The sequence below is a fragment of the Tachyglossus aculeatus genome, chromosome Y4 (assembly GCF_015852505.1).
Source record: "Tachyglossus aculeatus isolate mTacAcu1 chromosome Y4, mTacAcu1.pri, whole genome shotgun sequence".
In the NCBI taxonomy this organism is placed as follows: Eukaryota; Metazoa; Chordata; class Mammalia; order Monotremata; family Tachyglossidae; genus Tachyglossus; species Tachyglossus aculeatus.
Genome location: NC_052096.1, coordinates 10,081,387 through 10,101,781, shown reverse-complemented (window position 1 = coordinate 10,101,781; position 20,395 = coordinate 10,081,387). Strand labels below are relative to the sequence as shown.

The window sequence follows — 20,395 nt, the reverse complement described above, 5'->3', positions numbered from 1 at the left end:
TAGAAGGGGGAGACAGACAACGTGCCCCTGATCAATCAATCAATCGTATTTATCGAGCGCTTACTGTGTGCACAGCACTGGGCTAAGCGCTTGGGAAGTCCAAGTTGGCAACATCTAGAGACGGTCCCTACCCAACAGTGGGCTCACAGGCTAGAAGGGGGAGACAGGCAATGTGCCCCTGATTAATCAATCAATCAATTGTATTTATCGAGCGCTTACTGTGTGCAGAGCACTGGGCTAAGCGCTTGGGAAGTCCAAGTTGGCAACATCTAGAGACGGTCCCTACCCAACAGTGGGCTCACAGTCTAGAAGGGGGAGACAGACAACAAAACCAACATATTAACAAAATAAGGTAAATAGAATAAATAGAGTAATAAATCTGTACAAACATATATACATCTGTACAGGTGCTGTGGGGAAGGGAAGGAGGTAAGACGGGGGGATGGAGAGGGGGACGAGAGGGAGAGGAAGGAGGGGGCTCAGTGTGGGAAGGCCTCCTGGAGGAGGTGAGCTCTCAGTAGGGCCTTGAAGGGAGGAAGAGAGCGAGCTTGGCGGATGGGCAGAGGGAGGGCATTCCAGGCCCGGGGGTCGACGGCAGGACGGGCGAGAACGAGGCCCGGTGAGGAGATTAGTGGCAGAGGAGCGGGGGGTGCGGGCTGGGCTGGAGAAGGAGAGAAGGGAGGTGAGGTAGGAGGGGACGAGGTGATGGATGGACAGCCTTGAAGCCCAGGGTGAGCAGTTTCTGCCGGATGCGCAGATTGATTGGTAGCCACTGGAGATTTTTGACGCCCTTCCCCTGCACCCCACCGGGCCTCCGTGCCCCGCCGGGGGTCCCCGCGCCCACCCACCTTCCTCTGGGCCTCTCTGCCTCCGGCGGGGCTGGCCTGGCCGCGGACGTAGGCCAGCTCGTCCCGCAGCTCCCCGAGACGCTCCTCCGCCTCGCGTCGCAGCCGCTCGGCCTGGTCCTGGCGGAGCTGCAGGTCCTGGAGCCTGTGGGCACCCCGAGGGGCGCGGGCCACCGTCAGCCTCGCCCCTGCCTCGGGCTGGGACGCCCCGAGGTCTGGGTGAAGCTGGGGGAGCGTCTAGTGGGTGGTGACAGTGGCGGGGGTGAGGGCAAGCAACGAATCCAACACGCAGTTACTCTTAGTACGCTTAGTACAGTGCCTGGCACATCATAAGAGCGTGGCTTAGTGGAAAGAGCACAGGCTTTGGAGTCAGAGGTCAAGGGTTCAAATCCCTGCTCCGCCACTCATCAGCTGGGGGACTAGACTGTGAGCCCACTGTTGGGTAGGGACCGTCCCTATATGTTGCCAACTTGGACTTCCCAAGCGCTTAGTCCAGTGCTCTGCACACAGTAAGCGCTCAATAAATATGATTGAATGAATGACTGTGGGCAAGTCACTTAACTTCTCTGTGCCTCAGTTGCCTCATATCTGTAAAATGGGGATTAAGACTGTGAGCCCCCCGCCGTGGGACAACTTGATTACCTTGTAACCTCCCCAGAGCTTAGAACAGTGCTTTGCACATAGTAAGCGCTTAATAAATGCCATCATTCTTACTGTGAGCCCACTTTCTAGACTGTAAGCCCGCTGTTGGGTAGGGACTGTCTCTATGTGTTGCCGACTTGTACTTCCCAAGCGCTTAGTACAGTGCTCTGCACACAGTAAGCGCTCAATAAATACGATTGATTGATTGATAATAAATGTTATTATTATTATTGTTATTAATAGTAATAATGGTATTTGTTAAGCCCTTACTATGTAACCTATGTACTATGTTTCTACACATTTATTCTATTTATTTTATTTTGTTAATATGTCGTTTTGTCGTCTGTCTCCCCCTTCTAGACTGTGAGCCTGCTGTTGGGTAGGGACCGTCACTATATGTTGCCAAATTGGACTTTCCAAGCGCTTAGTACAGTGCTCTGCACACAGTAAGTGCTCAATAAATGCGATTAAATGAATGAATGAATGAATGTAACCTCCCCAGCGCATAGAAGAGTGCTTTGCACATACAAAGCGCTTAATAAATGCCATTATTAATAATGGCATGTGTGACTTTGGGCGGGTCACTTAACTTCTCTGTGCCTCTTTTACCTAATCTGTAAAATGGGGATGAAGACTGTGAGCCCCCCGTGGGACAACCTGATCAACTTGTAACCTCCCCAGCGCTTAGAACAGTGCTTTGCACATACTAAGCGCTTAATAAATGTCATCATCATTATTATTATTATTATAAATGTCACTCCCTCATCTGTAAAATGGGGATGAAGACTGTGAGCCCCCCGTGGGACAACCTGATCACCTTGTCACCCCCCCAGAGCTTATTATTAATAATAATAATGGCATTCATTAAGCGCTTTCTATGTGCAAAGCCCTGTTCTACGCGCTGGGGAGGTGACAAGGTGATCAGGTTGTCCCACGGTGGGGGGGCTCACAGTCTTCATCCCCCATTTTACCGGTGAGGTAACTGAGGTCCAGAGAAGTTGAGTGACTTACCCAAAGTCACCCAGCTGACAAGTGGTGGGGCCGAGATTTGAACCCACGACCTCTGACTCCAAAGCCCGGGCTCTTTCCACCGAGGTGCGCTGCTTCCCTGCTTATTACTCTCTCCCTCCCTTCAGAGCCTTCCTGAAGGCCCATCTCCTCCGAGAGGCCTTCCCAGACTAACTTCTCCTTTCCTCGTCTCCCTCTCCCTTCTGCGCCGCCCTGACTTGCTCATCCTCTAGACTGTTAGCTCTTTGAGGGTACGGAGAGAGGTAACAAATCCCATTACTACTATCTCTCATCTCATCTCATCAATTGTCAGCTGTGTGACTTTGGGCAGGTCACTTAACTTCTCTGTGCCTCTGTTACCTCATCTGTAAAATGGGGATGAAGACTGTGAGCCCCCCGTGGGACAACCTGATCACCCTGTCACCTCCCCAGCGCTCAGACCAGTGCTTTCCACATAGTAAGCGCTTAATAAATGCCATTATTATTATTATTCACTGTGCCTCTGTTACCTCATCTGTAAAGCAGGGATGAAATCTGTGAGCCCCCCATGGGACAACCTGATCACCTTGTCACCTCCCCAGCGCTTAGAACAGTGCTTTGCACATAGTCAGCGCTTAATAAATGCCATCATTATTATTATTCTCTGTGCCTCCGTTACCTCATCTGTAAAGTGGGGATGAAGACTGGCCATTGTTATTATTATTATCATTATTCTCTGTGCCTCTGTTACCTCATCTGTAAAGTGGGGATGAAGACTGTGAGCCCGCTGTGGGACAACCTGATCACCTTGTCACCTCCCCAGTGCTTAGAACAGTGCTTTGCACATAGCAGGCGCTTAATAAACACCATCATCATTATTATTCACTGTGCCTCTGTTACCTCATCTGTAAAGTGGGGATGAAGACTGTGAGCCCGCCGTGGGACAACCTGATCACCTCGTCACCTCCCCAGCGCTTAGAACAGTGCTTTGCACATAGCAAGCGCTTAATAAACGCCATCGTCATTATTATTCACTGTGCCTCTGTTACCTCATCTGTAAAGTGGGGATGAAGACTGGCCATCATTATTATTATCATTATTCTCTGTGCCTCTGTTACCTCATCTGTAAAGTGGGGATGAAGACTGTGAGCCCGCCGTGGGACAACCTGATCACCTTGTCACCTCCCCAGCGCTTAGAACAGTGCTTGGCACATAGTCAGCGCTTAATAAAGGCCATCATTATTATCATTTATTTCTATAATTTATATATAATTATATATACAATTTATATAATCATATATAATTTTATATAATTTATATATAATTATATATAATGGGACTGTCATTATTTGTTGCCAATTTGTACTTCCCAAGCGCTTAGTACAGTGCTCTGCACATAGTAAGCACTCAATAAATACAATTGATGATGATGATATATAATCTTATATAATTTACATATAATCATATGTAATTTATATAACTATATATAATTTTATATAATTTATACATATGTAATTTATCTATAATCATATACAATTATATATAATTTTATATAATTTATATGTGCAATTTATATAATTATATATGATCTTATATAATTCATACGTAATTATATATAATTTATATGATCATAAATTTTATATAATTTATATATGATCACATTTAATCGTATATAATTTTATATAATCTATACATATAATTTATATAATCATATATATGAATATATATGAATATATATTCAAGCGCTTAGTACAGTGCTCTGCACATAGTAAGCGCTCAATAAATATGATTGATTGATTGATATATAATTACATATGTAATTCATATAATTTTATATAATTTTATTTAAATTCTATATAATTATGTAATTTATATAATCATATATTATTTCATATAGTTTATACATGTGTAATTTATATAATTACATAGTTTCATATAACTTATATATAACTATGTATAATTTATATAATTACATATAATTTTATGATTTGTATGTGTGATTCATATAGCTATATATAATTTTATATAATTATATATAATTTATATAATTATATACAGTTTTCTATGATTTATATATAATTACACATATAATTATATATAATTTATATAATTATATATGTAATTTATATCACTTTATATGATTTATATAGAATTCTATCATTCTATTAGTCATTTCTATTACTGCCTGTCTCCCCTTCTAGTCTGGCAGCTCAGCATGGGCAGGGAGAGTGCCCGCCTACGGCTGTGCTCTCCCGTCCCAAGCGCTCCGCACAGCGCCCCGCACGTGGTAAGCGCTCGGCCAGCAGGACCGAGGGAACGAGGGACGGGACGGAGTCCCCGCCCCGGGGCCCGCCGGGGGCCACTGACTCCTGGGTGCCGCGTCTCAGGTCGGCCTCGGTCTTCTCCAGCTGCTCCTGCAGATGGGCGCACTCCTGCACCTTGTCCTCCAGCTGCAGCTCCAGGCCAGGCCGCGGTGGCTCCCGCGGCCCCTCTAGCTTCTGCCGCTTCTGGACCGGGCGAGATTCATTCATCCATTCAATCAATCGTATTTATTGAGCGCTTACTATGCGCAGAGCACTGTTCTGAGCGCTGGGGCGGGATACAAGGATACAAGGTTGTCCCACGTGGGGCTCACAGTCTTCCATCCCCATTTTACAGATGAGGGATCCGCACGGGGCACCCCAGGCCCCGGTTGTCCCTCCGACGGGGTCCTCCGGCCACCCCCCAACCCCTCGTACCTTCACCTCCTCGTCCAGCTTCTGTTGCAGCTCCTCCAGTCTCGCCGCCGCCGCCGCCAGCTCGTCTCGGGCCGGGGGCGCCGCTGCCTGCGATGGTGACATCAATCAATCAATCAATCAATCAATCAGTTGTATTTATTGAGCGCTTACTGTGTGCAGAGCACTGGACTAAGCGCTTGGGAAGTCCAAGTTGGCAACATAGAGAGATGGTCCCTACCCAACAGTGGGCTCACAGTCTAAAAGGGGGAGACAGAGAACAAAACCAAACATACTAACAAAATAAAATAGAATAGATATGTACAAGTAAAATAAATAAATAGAGTAATAAATATGTACAAACATATATACAGGTGATATCTGTTTAAGCACTTACTGTGCACCGGGGTAGGCACAAGGGGATCAGGTCATCCCACGGGGGGCTCACAGTCTTCACCCCCATTTGGCAGATGAGGTCACTGAGGCCCAGGGAAGTCAAGTGACTTGCCCAAAGTCACACAGCTGATAAGTGGTGGGGCCGGGATTAGAACCCACGACCTCCGACTCCCAACCCCAGGCTCCTTCCCTTAAGCCACGCTATGTGTTTTGTTCTCTGTCTCCCCCTTCTAGACTGTGAGCCCGCTGTTGGGTAGGGACCGTCTCTAGATGTTGCCGACTTGGACTTCCCAAGCGCTTAATACAGTGCTCTGCACACAGTAAGCGCTCAATAAATACGATTGATTGATTGATTGATTGATTGATTGCTTCTGTGCAGGATGAACCCTCGGAGGGTGACTCCTAGGGCTTTGGCGCCGCCACCCCAGGCCACCAGGCTCTCGCCGCCGCCCCCGCCCCGGCTTTATTTTATCATATTAGTATCTGTTAAGCACTTACTATGTGGCAATATATATGTATATATGTTTGTACATATTTATTACTCTATTTATTTATTTATTTATTTTGTTTGTACATATCTATTCTATTTATTTTATTTTGTTAGTATGTTTGGTTTTGTTCTCTGTCTCCCCCTTTTAGACTGTGAGCCCACTGTTGGGTAGGGACTGTCGCTATATGTTGCCAATTTGTACTTCCCAAGCGCTTAGTACAGTGCTCTGCACATAGTAAGCACTCAATAAATACGATTGATGATGATGATGATGGCAGGCATCGTACTAAGCACTGGGGTATATACAACTAATAAAATAACGTTGTTTTGTGGTCTGTCTCCAGTCCCTTCTAGACTGTGAGCCCGCTGTTGGGTAGGGACCGCCTCTATATGTTGCCGACTTGGACTTCCCAAGCGCTTAGTACAGTGCTCTGTACACAGCAAGCGCTCAATAAATGATGATGATGATGGCATTTATTAAGCGCTTACTATGTGCAAAGCACTGTTCTAAGCGCTGGGGAGGTTACAAGGTAATCAGATTGTCCCGCGGGGGGCTCACAGTCTTCATCCCCATTTTACAGATTGAATACAGATTTAAATGGGACCGCCTCTATATGTTGCCGACTTGGACTTCCCAAGCGCTTAGTACAGTGCTCTGCACACAGCAAGCGCTCAATAAATGATGATGATGATGGCATTTATTAAGCGCTTACTATGTACAAAGCACTGTTCTAAGCACTGGGGAGGTTACAAGGCAATCAGATTGTCCCGCGGGGGGCTCACAGTCTTCACCCCCATTTTACAGATTGAATACAGATTTAAATACGATTGAATGAATGAATGATCACGCTGGACTCCAACCGCGGGCCATATGGGGCTCACGGAATTAAGGGCCCTATGGTGTAATGGTTAGCACTTTGGACTCTGAATCCAGCCAGCCGGGTTCAAATCTCGACGGGCCCTTAAAATTTTTCCCCTCTAGACCGTCGGCTCGGTGTGGGCAAGGAACGCGACCGTTTTATCGTTACACCGTCCTCTCCCAAATGTTTCGTTACAGTGCTCTGCACAAAGTAAGCGCTCAATCAACACAACTACCCATCCCCATTTTTCCAGATGAGGATAGTGAGGCCCAGGGAAGTGAAGGGGCTTGCCCTCGCTCACCCATCGAGCAAGGGAGGGAGTCGGGATTAGAACCCAGGTCCCCCCCGACTCTCGGGCCCCACCCACTCACCGCCTGCACGTGCTCCAGCACCAGGCTGACTTTCTTGCTGACCGAAGAGTCGCTCTCAGAGCTCCTGGGGGCGGGAGGGTGAGGGGGGAGCGGTCGGAGAGGGGTGGCCGGACCCTCCACGGCAGAGGCCAAGGTGAGAGGTGGGCAAACCCACCTCTCATCACGCTCCAGGGCCCACCGCCCTTCACGCCCCGTGGCCCACCGCTCATCCCGTCCCACTCACCCTTCCCGGAGGAGGTCATAGAGGGCTGCCCTGATGTGGTCGAGGCCGCCCGGGGACGGGGCGGACTCCCGCTGATCCCGCAGGAGGTCGGGGGTCGACTTGAGCTGAGCGGGGAGGGCCGGGGAGAGACGCAGGGGGTCCCGCAGGGGCGGACGCGAGGCCCCCGCGGCCGGCGGGGAGCCGGGGGGTCTGGCCCGCGGCGAGGCCGGCTCCCGGGGCCCGTCGAAGCTCCGCTCCACCCAGTCCCGGGTCTGGCGGGAGCGGTGGGCTGGGCTCAGGGGGTCATGGGTCAGGGGGTCGTGGGGGGGGGTGGCGGCGGCCCAGGCTGCCCGTGCTGTGGGTCAGCTGGGAGTCGGGCGGCGCGGGGCTGCCGGGCTCCGGCTCCCACTGGCGGGGCGGTTCGCGGGACGAGCGGCCGTCCAGGCTCTGGCTCCTCTTGCGCTCCTCCGGGGCCAGGGGCCGGGACCGCCGGCCCCGGGCCCGGCTCCGGCTGGGGCCCCCGCGCCGGTCAAACTTGGTGATGAGCGAATCCACGGAGGACAGCGGGGCTGTGTCCACGGTGGCGGGGGTGGCCTGGGCCTGGGCCGCGGCCTGGGCCTGGGCCGGGCCCGGGCCCCGCTGCCCCTCGTCTGGGCGCTGGGGGCCCGGGCACGGCCCGTAGGGGTTCTCCGGGAGCTCGGAATCGGAGCCTGGGGCGCTGGCGGGGGCCCGGGCCCCCTTGATTTGCACCCCGAAGGAGTCCCCGCCACCCTGGCCGCTGTTGAGGACGACGAAGGGCTGGCCGGCGATGCCCTGCACGCGCACGGCCACGCCGTAGGAGCTGTCCCGCGAGTCCTTCACTGGGCCCCGCCGGGGGCCCCGCCGCCCCCCGCTCCCCGCCGCCGCCTCCGACTCCGTGATGAAGCGGATCTGGACGCCGTGATCCACGGGGGCTGCCATCGACTGGGCCGGAGCACCTGCCGGGGGTGAGGAGGAGGAGGTCAGCGGTGAGAACCCCCTCCTCACCACCCCCCACACCCAGGGGTCCAGACCTCCTCCACCACCCCGCCGCCGAGGGCGGGACGAAGGTCTGGTCCGGTTCCTTCTCCCACTCCGCTGGGAATGTTTTGGGGGGGCTGGGTCCCCCTTTTCCCAGCCGCCTCACTGGCTTCCATGGACCCAGGACTGACCCCCCCCAGCCGTCCGCCCACCGACCACAGTCTGATAAGTGAGCAAAGCAGAAACCTACACAAACTCACACCTAATGGGGCCCCTTCCCCAGCCGCCCCTCCCACGGTGGCAATCACTGTGTGGACAAACATCCCACCGTCCCCCGCACCCGTGGCCAAAACTGGGGCGGGGGGCGGGTTTAGGGGCCCGGATGGCACACAGGCACACCCAGCGGCCCCCAAACCAGACCAGTGTCACCACCCTCCAGGTCTTCCCCAGTGTCGGGGGGCGGGGGTCCAGGGAAAGGCCAGCGGGGGTGGGGGCGGGCCACGATCCAAGGGTAGCAAATGGGACTCTTCAATGGTTCAATGGCCAAATCCCCCCCCCCCCCAACCAAAGCAGCCAGGGCGGACACCAGGCCTGGGGTGACACGGCCATGATGATGATGATGGTACTTGCTAAGCACTTACTATGTGCAAAGCACCGTTCTAACGGCTGGGGAGGTTTCAAGGTGATCGGGCTGTCCCACGGGGGGCTCACAGTCTTCCTCCCCATTTTACAGACGAGCTCGCTGAGGCTCCGAGAAGTTAAGTGACTTGCCCAAGGTCACATAACGAGTTGCGGCGGAGCCGGGATTCGAACCCATGACCTCCGACTCCAAAGCCGGGGCTCTTTCCACTGGGCCACGCTGCTTCTCTATGGGCAGGGGGACCCGAGTGGAGGCGGGGTGCTCTCCCGCCCTCCCTCCACCGCAGCCCCCAAGCCCGGGGCCGCCCCCCAACCGTCCTCCCTGGGTCCCGGGCCCGGAGTCGGCCTCACCTGTGAACTAAGCAAGGCTAAAAGCTCCCGGCCTCCGGCTCGGGCTCCGCTTTGGCCTGCCTGCGGGGAGTGGGGGGGAGCGGTTAGGGTGCGGGGGACGAGGCCCGGGTCCTGTTCCAGGTTCTCCTGCGAGCCCAAGCCGGGGAGGGGTGCGTGGGTGGATGTGGGTGTGCGTAGCCTTGTGTGGGACTTCCCATCTCGGCCCGCTCCCGCTGGGCTGAACCAAGGCCAACGTCGTCGTCGTCGGGGCGGCCGTCCAGTGGAGAAACCGAAACCCGGAGCCCGGGCTGGGGCCAAAACACAACGGGCGGCGGGCTGGGCCGCAGACTGGCCAGACTGGTTTGGGCACAGGGAGGACGGGAAGGGAGGAGGGGGATGGGGTGGCCAACTGGACGACTGTAGACAGAGGCCCAGGGGAGGGGGACAGAGTCCATGGGTGTGAGAGACAGTGACAGAGACAGAGAGAGAGTGTGTCCTATTGAGAGTCCACGGGTGTGAGAGAGAGACAGAGACAGAGAGAGAGTGTGTCCTACTAAGATCTCACCTCCTCCAAGAGGCCTTCCCAGACTGAGCCCCCTTTTCAATCAATCAATCAATCCATCGTATTTATTGAGCCCGTGAGCCCACTGTTGGGTAGGGCCCATCTCTAGATGTTGCCAACTTGGACTTCCCAAGCGCTTAGTCCAGTGCTCTGCACGCAGTAAGCGCTCGATAGATGCGATTGATGATGATGATGATGATTGAGCGCTTACTGTGTGCAGAGAACTGGACTAAGCGCTTGGGAAGTCCGAGTTGGTAACATATAGAGACGGTCCCTACCCAACAGTGGGCTCACAGTCTAAAAGGGGGAGACGGAGAACAAAACCAAATGTACTAACAAAATAAAATAAATAGAATAGTAAAGAATAATAGTAAAGAATAATAGACTAATAAATAAAAAGTAAAATAAATAGAGTAATAAATATGTACAAACATATATACAGGTTCCCTCTCCCTCCCTTTCCCTTTTCCCTCTCCTCCTCCCCATCCCCCCTGCCCTACCTCCTTCCCCTCCCCACAACGCCTGTATATATGTTTGTACAGATTTATTACTCTCCTTTTTTACTTGTACACATTTACTATTCTATTTATTCTGTTAATGACGTGCATCTAGCTTTAATTCTATTTGTTCTGTCGACTTGACACCTGTCCCCATGTTTCGTTTTGTTGTCCGTCTCCCCCTTCTAGACTGGGAGCCCGTTGTTGGGTAGGGGCCATCTCTAGATGTTGCCGACTTGTAATAATAATATTGGCATTTATTAAGCGCTTACTGTGTGCAGAGCACTGTTCTAAGCGCGGAGGAGGTTATAAGGTGATCAGGTTGTCCCACGGGGGGCTCTCAGTCTTAATCCCCATAATAATAATAATAATGTTGGCATTTGTTAAGCGCTTACTATGTGCAAAGCACTGTTCTAAGCGCTGAGGGGGATACAAAGTGATCAGGTTGTCCCATGTGGGGCTCACAGTCCTAATCCCCATAATAATAATAATAATGTTGGCATTTGTTAAGCGCTATGTGCAAAGCACTGTTCTAAGTGCTGGGGTGGATACAAAGTGATCAGGTTGTCCCATGTGGGGCTCACAGTCCTAATCCCCATAATAATAATAATAATAATAATAATAATAATAATAATAATAATGTTGGCATTTGTTAAGCACTTACTATGTGCAAAACACTGTTCTAAGCGCTGGGTGTATACAAAGTGATCAGGTTGTCCCATGTGGGGCTCACAGTCCTAATCCCCATAATAATAATAATAATAATGATGTTGGCATTTGTTAAGCGCTTACTATGTGCAAAGCACTGTTCTAAGCGCTGGGGGGGATACAAAGTGATCAGGTTGTCCCATGTGGGGCTCACAGTCCTAATCCCCATAATAATAATAATAATAATAATGTTGGCATTTGTTAAGCGCTTACTATGTGCAAAGCACTGTTCTAAGCGCTGGGGGGGATACAAAGTGATCAGGTTGTCCCATGTGGGGCTCACAGTCCTAATCCCCATAATAATAATAATGTTGGCATTTGTTAAGCGCTTACTATGTGCAAAGCACTGTTCTAAGCGCTGGGGGGGATACAAAGTGATCAGGTTGTCCCATGTGGGGCTCACCGTCCTAATCCCCATAATAATAATAATGTTGGCATTTGTTAAGCGCTTACTATGTGCAAAGCACTGTTCTAAGCGCTGGGGGGGATACAAAGTGATCAGGTTGTCCCATGTGGGGCTCACAGTCCTAATCCCCATAATAATAATAATGTTGGCATTTGTTAAGCGCTTACTATGTGCAAAGCACTGTTCTAAGCGCTGGGGGGGATACAAAGTGATCAGGTTGTCCCATGTGGGGCTCACAGTCCTAATCCCCATAATAATAATAATGTTGGCATTTGTTAAGCGCTTACTATGTGCAAAGCACTGTTCTAAGCGCTGGGGGGGATACAAAGTGATCAGGTTGTCCCACGTGGGGCTCACAGTCTTAATCCCCATTTTACAGATGAGCTAACTGAGGCTCAGAGAGGCTAAGTGACTTGCCCAAGGTCACACAGCAGACATTTGCCAGATGAGGTAGCGAAGGCCCAGAGAAGTGAAGTGACTTGCCCAAAGTCACACGGCTGCCAATTGGCAGAGCCGGGATTTGAACCCGTGAACTCTGACTCCAAAGTCCAGGCTCTTTCCACTGAGCCACGCTGCTCTTCCCAGGCGCTTAGTCCAGTGCTCTGCACACAGTGAGTGCTCAATAAATATGATTGAGTGGATGAATGTGTGTGCACAGGTGACAACAAGGAGACTTTGTCTCTGTGGCTCTGGGCCCCTCCCTTGAACCCTGCCCCCGTCCTCCGGGCCTGGGGTTCCCCATCACCCACCCCGGACTGGCGCGTGCAGGCCCTGGCAGCCCTGGCAGCCGGCTAATTGCCGCCCACTTACAACAACAGTAGCCCGGGCACATCAAAGATGCCCCAGCAGGGTCGGCCTCGGGGCCCTTATGCTCTTTCAAACCAGGACCCCCCCCCCAACATTGTCCACCCAGTAAGTGCTCAATAAATATGATTGATTGATTGATCCCCTGACCCCGCAGGGCCCGAAGGCCGCTGCGATGCCCCCACCCCCGTGCCACCTTCCTGGTTAGAGACCCCGGGGTGGTCAGTGGGGAGGGGGGGGGGTCCACAGGAGCCAAGGCAAGTGGGGAAGGCAAGCTTTGGGGAAGAGGACCTTGACCCAAGGGGCAGGTGCCCTGCCCTGATACCTGCTTCCTCCTCACTCCCGGCCAAGCCCAGTTTGGGGAGCCCACTGGGGGCCTCCCTGGACAGCCGTGCCCCCCTCCCCGCCTGCCCCGGCCCTTCGGCCCCCTCTCCTGGCACTTGATCTCCTCCCCCGCCCCCCAGGCTTCCCTGATCGTCCGGGCCCTCGCCCCCCTCCCTTGGCTCTTGGTCTCACCCTCTCCCCTGTCTCCCCCGGCACCCGATCTCCCCCCTCCCCTGGCTTCCCTGACCCCCCGCCCCCTGGCCCCCAGCCCCTGATCTCCCCCCCTCCCTTGGCTCCCCTGGCTCCTCGCCCCCGCCCCTGGCTTCCCCGGCCCCCCGCCCCCTGGCCCCCAGCCCCTGATCTCCCCCACTCCCTTGGCTCCCCTGGCTGCTCGCCCCCTCCCCTGGCACCTGATCTCCCCCCTCCCCTGGCCTCCCTGACCCCCCGCCCCCTGGCACCAGATCTCCCCCCCCCCTTTGGCTCCTCGCCCTCCTCCCCTGGCACCTGATCTCCCCCCTTCCCTTGGCTCCCCTGGCTCCTCGCCCCCTCACCCCGCCCCTGGCACCTGATCTCCCCCCCCCCCCGCCTTGGCTCCCCTGACCCCCCGCCCCCTGGCACCGGATTCGCCCCCCTCCCCCTCCCTTGGCTCCCCTGGCTCCTCGCCCCCCTCCCCTGGCACCTGATCTCCCCCCTTCCCTTGGCTCCCCTGACTCCTCAACCCCTCGCCCCCGCCCCTGGCACCTGATCTCCCCCCTCCCCTGGCTTCCCTGCCCCCCCACCCCCTGGCACCAGATCTCCCCCCAACCCTTGGCTCCTCGCCCTCCTCCCCTGGCACCTGATCTCCCCCCTCCCCTGGCTTCCCTGCCCCCCCACCCCCTGGCACCAGATCTTCCCCCCCCCCTTGGCTCCTCGCCCTCCTCCCCTGGCACCTGACCTCCCCTCTTCCCTGGCTCCCCGCCCCCTGGCACCTGATCTGCCCTCTTGCCCTGTCTCCCCTGTGCCCCGCTCCCGGCCCCCCCCGGATGCCGTGGGGGTCGCTCACCGGGGGCCCAGGTGTCCGGGGGGGGGGGGGGGAGTCCGAGGGTGGAGCTTGTCTCCGTACGGACCGAGCGGCCCGCGCGACTGACCCCGCGCGGCTCCGCCCTCACCTTCCCCAACCTGGGCCGGCCCCGCCCCCCGGGAGGGCCCCGCCCCTATTGGCCCGCTGCCGCCGAAGCCCCGCCCCTCCCTCCCTCCCATTGGTCCACGCCCCGCTCTGGCTCCGCCCCCTCTGCACCCCGCCCCTTTTGGCCCGCTGCCGCCGAAGCCCCGCCCCTCCCACCCTCCCATTGGTCCACGCCCTGCTCTGGCCCCGCCCCCTCCGCACCCCGCCCCTTTTGGCCCGCTGCCGCCGAAACCCCGCCCCTCCCTCCCATTGGTCCACGCCCCGCTCTGTCTCCGCCCCCTCTCCACCCCGCCCATTGGATCGCGCCCCGCCCCTATTGGCCCGCTGCCGCCGAATCCCCGCCCCTCCCTCCCTCCCATTGGTCCTCTCCCCGCCCGGCTCCGCCCCCACCCTCCCCCTCCGCTCCGCGCGCTCAGGCCGGGGGAAGGGCGCGGGAGCGCGGAGGTCACGTGATGGAGGATGCTCCCGTGGGGGCCGAGGCAGGCTGAGGGGGCTTCTGGGCCGCCATCTTGGGGGAGGCTCTCGACCTATTGAGGGTTCACCTCCTCCAGGAGGCCTTCCCATTCATTCAGTTGTACTTATTGAGCGCTTACTGTGTGCGGAGCACTGTACTAAGCGCTTGGGAGGTACAAGTTGGCAACATCCAGAGACGGTCCCTACCCAACAGTGGGCTCACAGACTGAGCCCCCTCCTTCCTCTCCCCCTCCCCACAGCACCTGTATATATGTATAGATGTTTGTACAGATTTATTACTCTTTATTTTACTTGTACATATTCATTCTATTTATTTTATTTTGTTAATATGCTTTGTTTTGTTGTCTGTCTCCCCCTTCCAGACTGTGAACCCACTGTTGGGTAGGGGCCGCCGCTAGATGTTGCCAACTTGGACTTCCCAAGCGCTTAGTCCAGTGCTCTGCACACAGTAAGCGCTCAATAAATACAATTGAATGAATGACTATGTCACCAACTTGTACTTCCCAAGCGCTTAGTCCAGTGCTCTGCACACAGTAAGCACTCAATAAATATGATTGAATATGTTACCAACTTGTGCTTCCCAAGCGCTTAGTCCAGTGCTCTGTACACAGTAAGCGCTCAATAAATACGATTGAATGAATGAATATGTCACCAACTTGGACTTCCCAAGCGCTTAGTCCAGTGCTCTGCACACAGTAAGCGCTCAATAAATACAACTGAATGAATGAATATGTCACCAACTTGTCCTTCCCAAGCGCTTAGTCCAGTGCTCTGTACACAGTAAGCGCTCAATAAGTACAAGTGAATGAATGAATATGTCACCAACTTGGACTTCCCAAGCGCTTAGTCCAGTGCTCTGCACGCAGTAAACACTCAATAAATATGACTGAATGAATGAATATGTCACCAACTTGTCCTTCCCAAGTGCTTAGTCCAGTGCTCTGCACACAGTAAGCGCTCAATAAATACGATTGAATGAATGAATATGTCACCAACTTGGACTTCCCAAGCGCTTAGTCCAGTGCTCTGCACACAGTAAGCGCTCAATAAATACGATTGAATGAATGAATATGTCACCAACTTGGACTTCCCAAGCGCTTAGTCCAGTGCTCTGCACACAAGCGCTCAATAAATGTGATTGAATGAATGAATATGTCACCAACCTGGACTTCCCAAGCGCTTAGTCCAGTGCTCTGCACACAGTAAGCGCTCAGTAAATACGATTGAATGAATGAATATGTCACCAACTTGGACTTACCAAGCGCTTAGTCCAGTGCTCTGCACACAGTAAGCGTTCAATAAATATGATTGAATGAATGACTATGTCACCAACTTGTACTTCCCAAGCGCTTAGTCCAGTGCTCTGCACACAGTAAGCACTCAATAAATATGATTGAATATGTTACCAACTTGTGCTTCCCAAGTGCTTAGTCCAGTGCTCTGTACACAGTAAGCGCTCAATAAATACAAGTGAATGAATGAATATGTCACCAACTTGGACTTCCCAAGCGCTTAGTCCAGTGCTCTGCACGCAGTAAACACTCAATAAATATGATTGAATGAATGAATATGTCACCAACTTGTCCTTCCCAAGCGCTTAGTCCAGTGCTCTGCACACAGTAAGCGCTCAATAAATACGATTGAATGAATGAATATGTCACCAACTTGGACTTCCCAAGCGCTTAGTCCAGAGCTCTGCACACAGTAAGCGCTCAATAAATACGATTGAATGAATGAATATGTCACCAACTTGGACTTCCCAAGCGCTTAGTCCAGTGCTCTGCACACAGTAAGCGCTCAATAAATATGATTGAATGAATGAATATGTTACCAACTTGTGCTTCCCAAGCGCTTAGTCCAGTGCTCTGCACACAGTAAGCGCTCAATAAATACGATTGAATGAATGAATATGTCACCAACTTGGACTTCCCAAGCGCTTAGTCCAGTGCTCTGCACACAGTAAGTGCTCAATAAATACGATTGAATGAATGAATATGTTACCAACTTGGACTTCCCAAGCGCTTAGTCCAGTGCTCTGCACACAGTAAGCGCTCAATAAATACGATTGAGTGAAGGGATGAATGAAAATCCCGGCCGCCCCAAGCCGGGCCGCCATAGTCACCGCCTTCTCTCCCATTAGGATTAGGGTGACATCACCTGTCCTCACCCACAAAGAATTCATTCATTCAGTCGTATTTATTGAGCACTTACTGTGTGCAGAGCACTGTACTAAGCGCTTGGGAAGTCCAAGTTGGCAACACATAGAGACGGTCCCTACCCAACAGTGGGCTCACAGGCTAGAAGGGGGAGACAGACAACAGAACAAAACGTATTAACAAAATAAAATAAATAGAATAAATATGTACAAGTAAAATAAAAAGAGTAATAAATATGCACAAACGTATATACATTCACTCATTCAATCGCATTTATTGAGCACTTACTGTGTGCAGAGCACTGTACTAAGCGCTTGGGAAGTAGAAGTTGGCAACGTGGGCTAGGAATGTGGGCTAGGGGCCAGAGGATTTGGGCGCTCTCTCTCACACACACCCACACTCACACACATTCATTCATTCGTTCAATCAATCATATTTATTGAGCGCTTACTGTGTGCAGAGCACCGTACTAAGCGCTTGGGAAGTCCAAGTTGGCAACGTATACAGACGGTCCCTACCCAACAGCGGGCTCACAAGTCTAGAAGTACTAAGTTGTGCTTCCCAAGCGCTTAGTCCAGTGCTCTGCATCATCAATCGTATTTATTGAGCGCTTACTGTGTGCAGAGCACTGGACTAAGCGCTTGGGAAGTACAAATTGGCAACATATAGAGACAGTAAGCGCTCAATAAATACGATTGATTGATTGATTGATTGATAGAAGGGCACACACACAATCTGGACCCCATCCCTGCCTATAGAAGCAGCGTGGCTCAGCGGAAAGAGCCCGGGCTTGGGAGTCGGAGGTCGTGGGTTCTAATCCCCGCTCCGCCACACGTCTGCTGCGTGACCTTGGGCAAGTCACTTCACTTCTTTGGGCCTCAGTGACCTCACCTGTCAAATGGGGTTTGAGACTGTGAGCCCCGTGCGGGACAACCTCGATTACCTTGTATCTATCTAGACTGTGAGCCCACAGTTGGGTAGGGACCGTCTCTACATGTTGCCAACTTGGACTTCCCAAGCGCTTAGTCCAGTGCTCTGCACACAGTAAGCGCTCAATAAATACGATTGAATGAATGAATAATAATAATGGCATTTATTAAGCGCTTACTATGTGCAAAGCACTGTTCTAAGCGCTGGGGAGGTTACAAGGTGATGAGGTTGTCCCACCGGGGGCTCACGGTCTTCATCCCCATTTTACAGAGGAGGGAACTGAGGCATAGAGGAGTGAAGTGACTTGCCCAAAGCCACACAGCTGATGATTGGCAGAGCCGGGATTTGAACCCATGACCTCCGACTCCAAAGCCCGGGCTTTTTCCACTGAGCCATGCTGCTTCTCTTAATGAATGAATGAATGAATGTGTATGAATGAATGAATGAATGTGTATTAATGAATGAATGAATGTGTATGAATGAATGAATGAATCCACCCCAGCGACTAGAACAGTGCTTATAATAATAATGATGGCATTTATTAAGCGCTTACTATGTGCAAAGCACTGTTCTAAGCGCTGGATATAGTAAGCACTTAAGAAGTATTATTATTATTGTTATTATTCCAGCACTTGGAACAGTAAGTTCTAAGAATAGTTCTAAGAACAGAATAGTAATAATAATGGTATTTGTTAAGCGCTTACTACATGTGAAGCACTGTTCTAAGTGCTGGAATAACGTTAAGCACTTACTATGTGCGAAGCACTGTTCTAAGTGCTGGAATAATAATAACAATAATCATAGTACTTCTTAAGTACTTACTATATCCAGCACTTAGAAGAGAAGCAGCGTGGCTCAGTGGAAAGAGCCTGGGCTTGGGAGTCAGAGGTCATGGGTTCAAATGCCGCCTCCCCCACTCAGCTGTGCGACTTTGGGCAAGTCCCTTAACTTCTCCGGGCCTCAGTGACCTCATCTGTAAAATGGGGATGAAGACTGTGAGCCCCAGGTGGGACAACCTGATCACCTTGTAACCCCCACAGCGCTTAGAACAGTGTTTTGCACATAGTAAGCACTTAATAAATGCCATCATTGTTATTGTTATTGTTGTTATTGTTCTCTGTGCCTCAGTTCCCTCATCTGTAAAATTGACTGTGAGCCCCACATGGGACAACCTGATGATGTTGTAACCCCCCAGCGCTTAGAACAGTGCTTTGCACATAGTAAGCGCTTAACAAGTACCATCATCATTATTATTATTATTATTATTATTATTATTATTAGAACAGTGCTCTGTACATAGTAAGCGAAGCACTGTTCTAAGTGCTGGAAAAATAACAATAATAATAGTACTTCTTAAGTGCTTACTATATCCAGTGCTTAGAACGGTGGAATAATAACAATAATAATAGCCCTTCTTAAGTGCTTACTATAACCAGGGCTTAGAACGGTGGAATAATAACAATAATAATAGTACTCCTTAAGTGCTTACTATATCCAGCACTTAGAACGGTGGAATAATAACAATAATAATAGTACTTCTTTAGTGCTTACTATATCCAGCGGTGGAATAATAACAATAATAATAGTACTTCTTAAGTGCTTACTATATCCAGCACTTAGAACGGTAGAATAATAACAATAATAATAGTACTTCTTAAGTGCTTTCTATATCCACCACTTAGAACGGTGGAATAATAACAATAATAATAGTACTTCTTAAGTGCTTACTATATCCAGCACTTAGAACTGTGGAATGATAACAATAATAATAGCCCTTCTTAAGTGCTTACTATAACCAGCACTTAGAACGGTGGAATAATAACAATAATAATAGTACTTCTTAAGTGCTTACTATACCCAGCACTTAGAACAGTGGAATAATAACAATAATAATAGTACTTCTTAAGTGCTTACTATACCCAGCCCTTAGAATGGTGGAATGATAACAATAATAATAGTACCTCTTAAGTGCTTACTATATCCCATATAGTATAGTATAGTATATAGCATAGTATATATAGCATATATACTATACCATATATAGTATATATATAGCATATATACTATACTATACACAGTATACATGGCATATATAGTATATATACTATATGTACTACACAGCATAGTATTTGTGGTGTATATATACTATATATAGTATATATAGCATATATAGTGTATATATAGTATATAGCATAGTATGTATACTATATAGCATAGTATATATGCTATATAGAGAAGCAGCGTGGCTCAGTGGAAACAGCCCGGGCTTTGGAGTCAGAGGTCGTGGGTTCAAATCCCGGCTCCCCCAACTGTCAGCTGTGTGACTTTGGGCAAGTCCCTTAACTTCTCTGGGCCTCAGTTCCCTCATCCAGAAAATGGGGATGAAGACTGTGAGCCCCCCGTGGGACCACCTGATCACCTTGCAACCCCCCAGCGCTTAGAACAGTGATTTGCCCGTAGTAAGCGCTTAATAAATGCTATCATCATATCCAGCACTTAGAGTGGTGGAATAATAACAATAATAATAGCCCTTCTTAAGTGCTTGCTATATCCAGCACTTAGAACGGTGGAATAATAACAATAATAATAGCCTTTCTTAAGTGCTTACTATATCCAGCACTTAGAACGGTGGAATAATAACAATAATAATAGCCCTTCTTAAGTGCTTACTATATCCAGCACTTAGAACGGTGGAATAATAACAATAATAATAGCCCTTCTTAAGTGCTTACTATATCCAGCACTTAGGACGGTGGAATAATAACAATAATAATAGCCCTTCTTAAGTGCTTACTATATCCAGCACTTAGAATGGTGGAATAATAATAATAATAATAGCCCTTCTTAAGTGCTTACTATATCCAGCACTTAGAACGGTGGAATAATGACAATAA

General features: G+C 50.8%; 1 protein-coding gene across 1 annotated transcript in view; it reads right to left on the bottom strand.

Annotated features, from left to right (window-relative positions):
- Positions 1-9,710, bottom strand: part of CGN (cingulin) — a 32,446-nt gene extending 22,736 nt beyond the window's left edge. The window contains 7 exon segments of the mRNA XM_038768921.1: positions 849-990; positions 4,842-4,981; positions 5,213-5,299; positions 7,306-7,369; positions 7,529-7,836; positions 7,838-8,484; positions 9,497-9,710. Coding sequence (XP_038624849.1) covers positions 849-990; positions 4,842-4,981; positions 5,213-5,299; positions 7,306-7,369; positions 7,529-7,836; positions 7,838-8,467 — 1,371 coding nt within the window. The 5' untranslated portion in view covers positions 8,468-8,484; positions 9,497-9,710.
- Between the last annotated feature and the right edge of the window lie 10,685 nt (positions 9,711-20,395).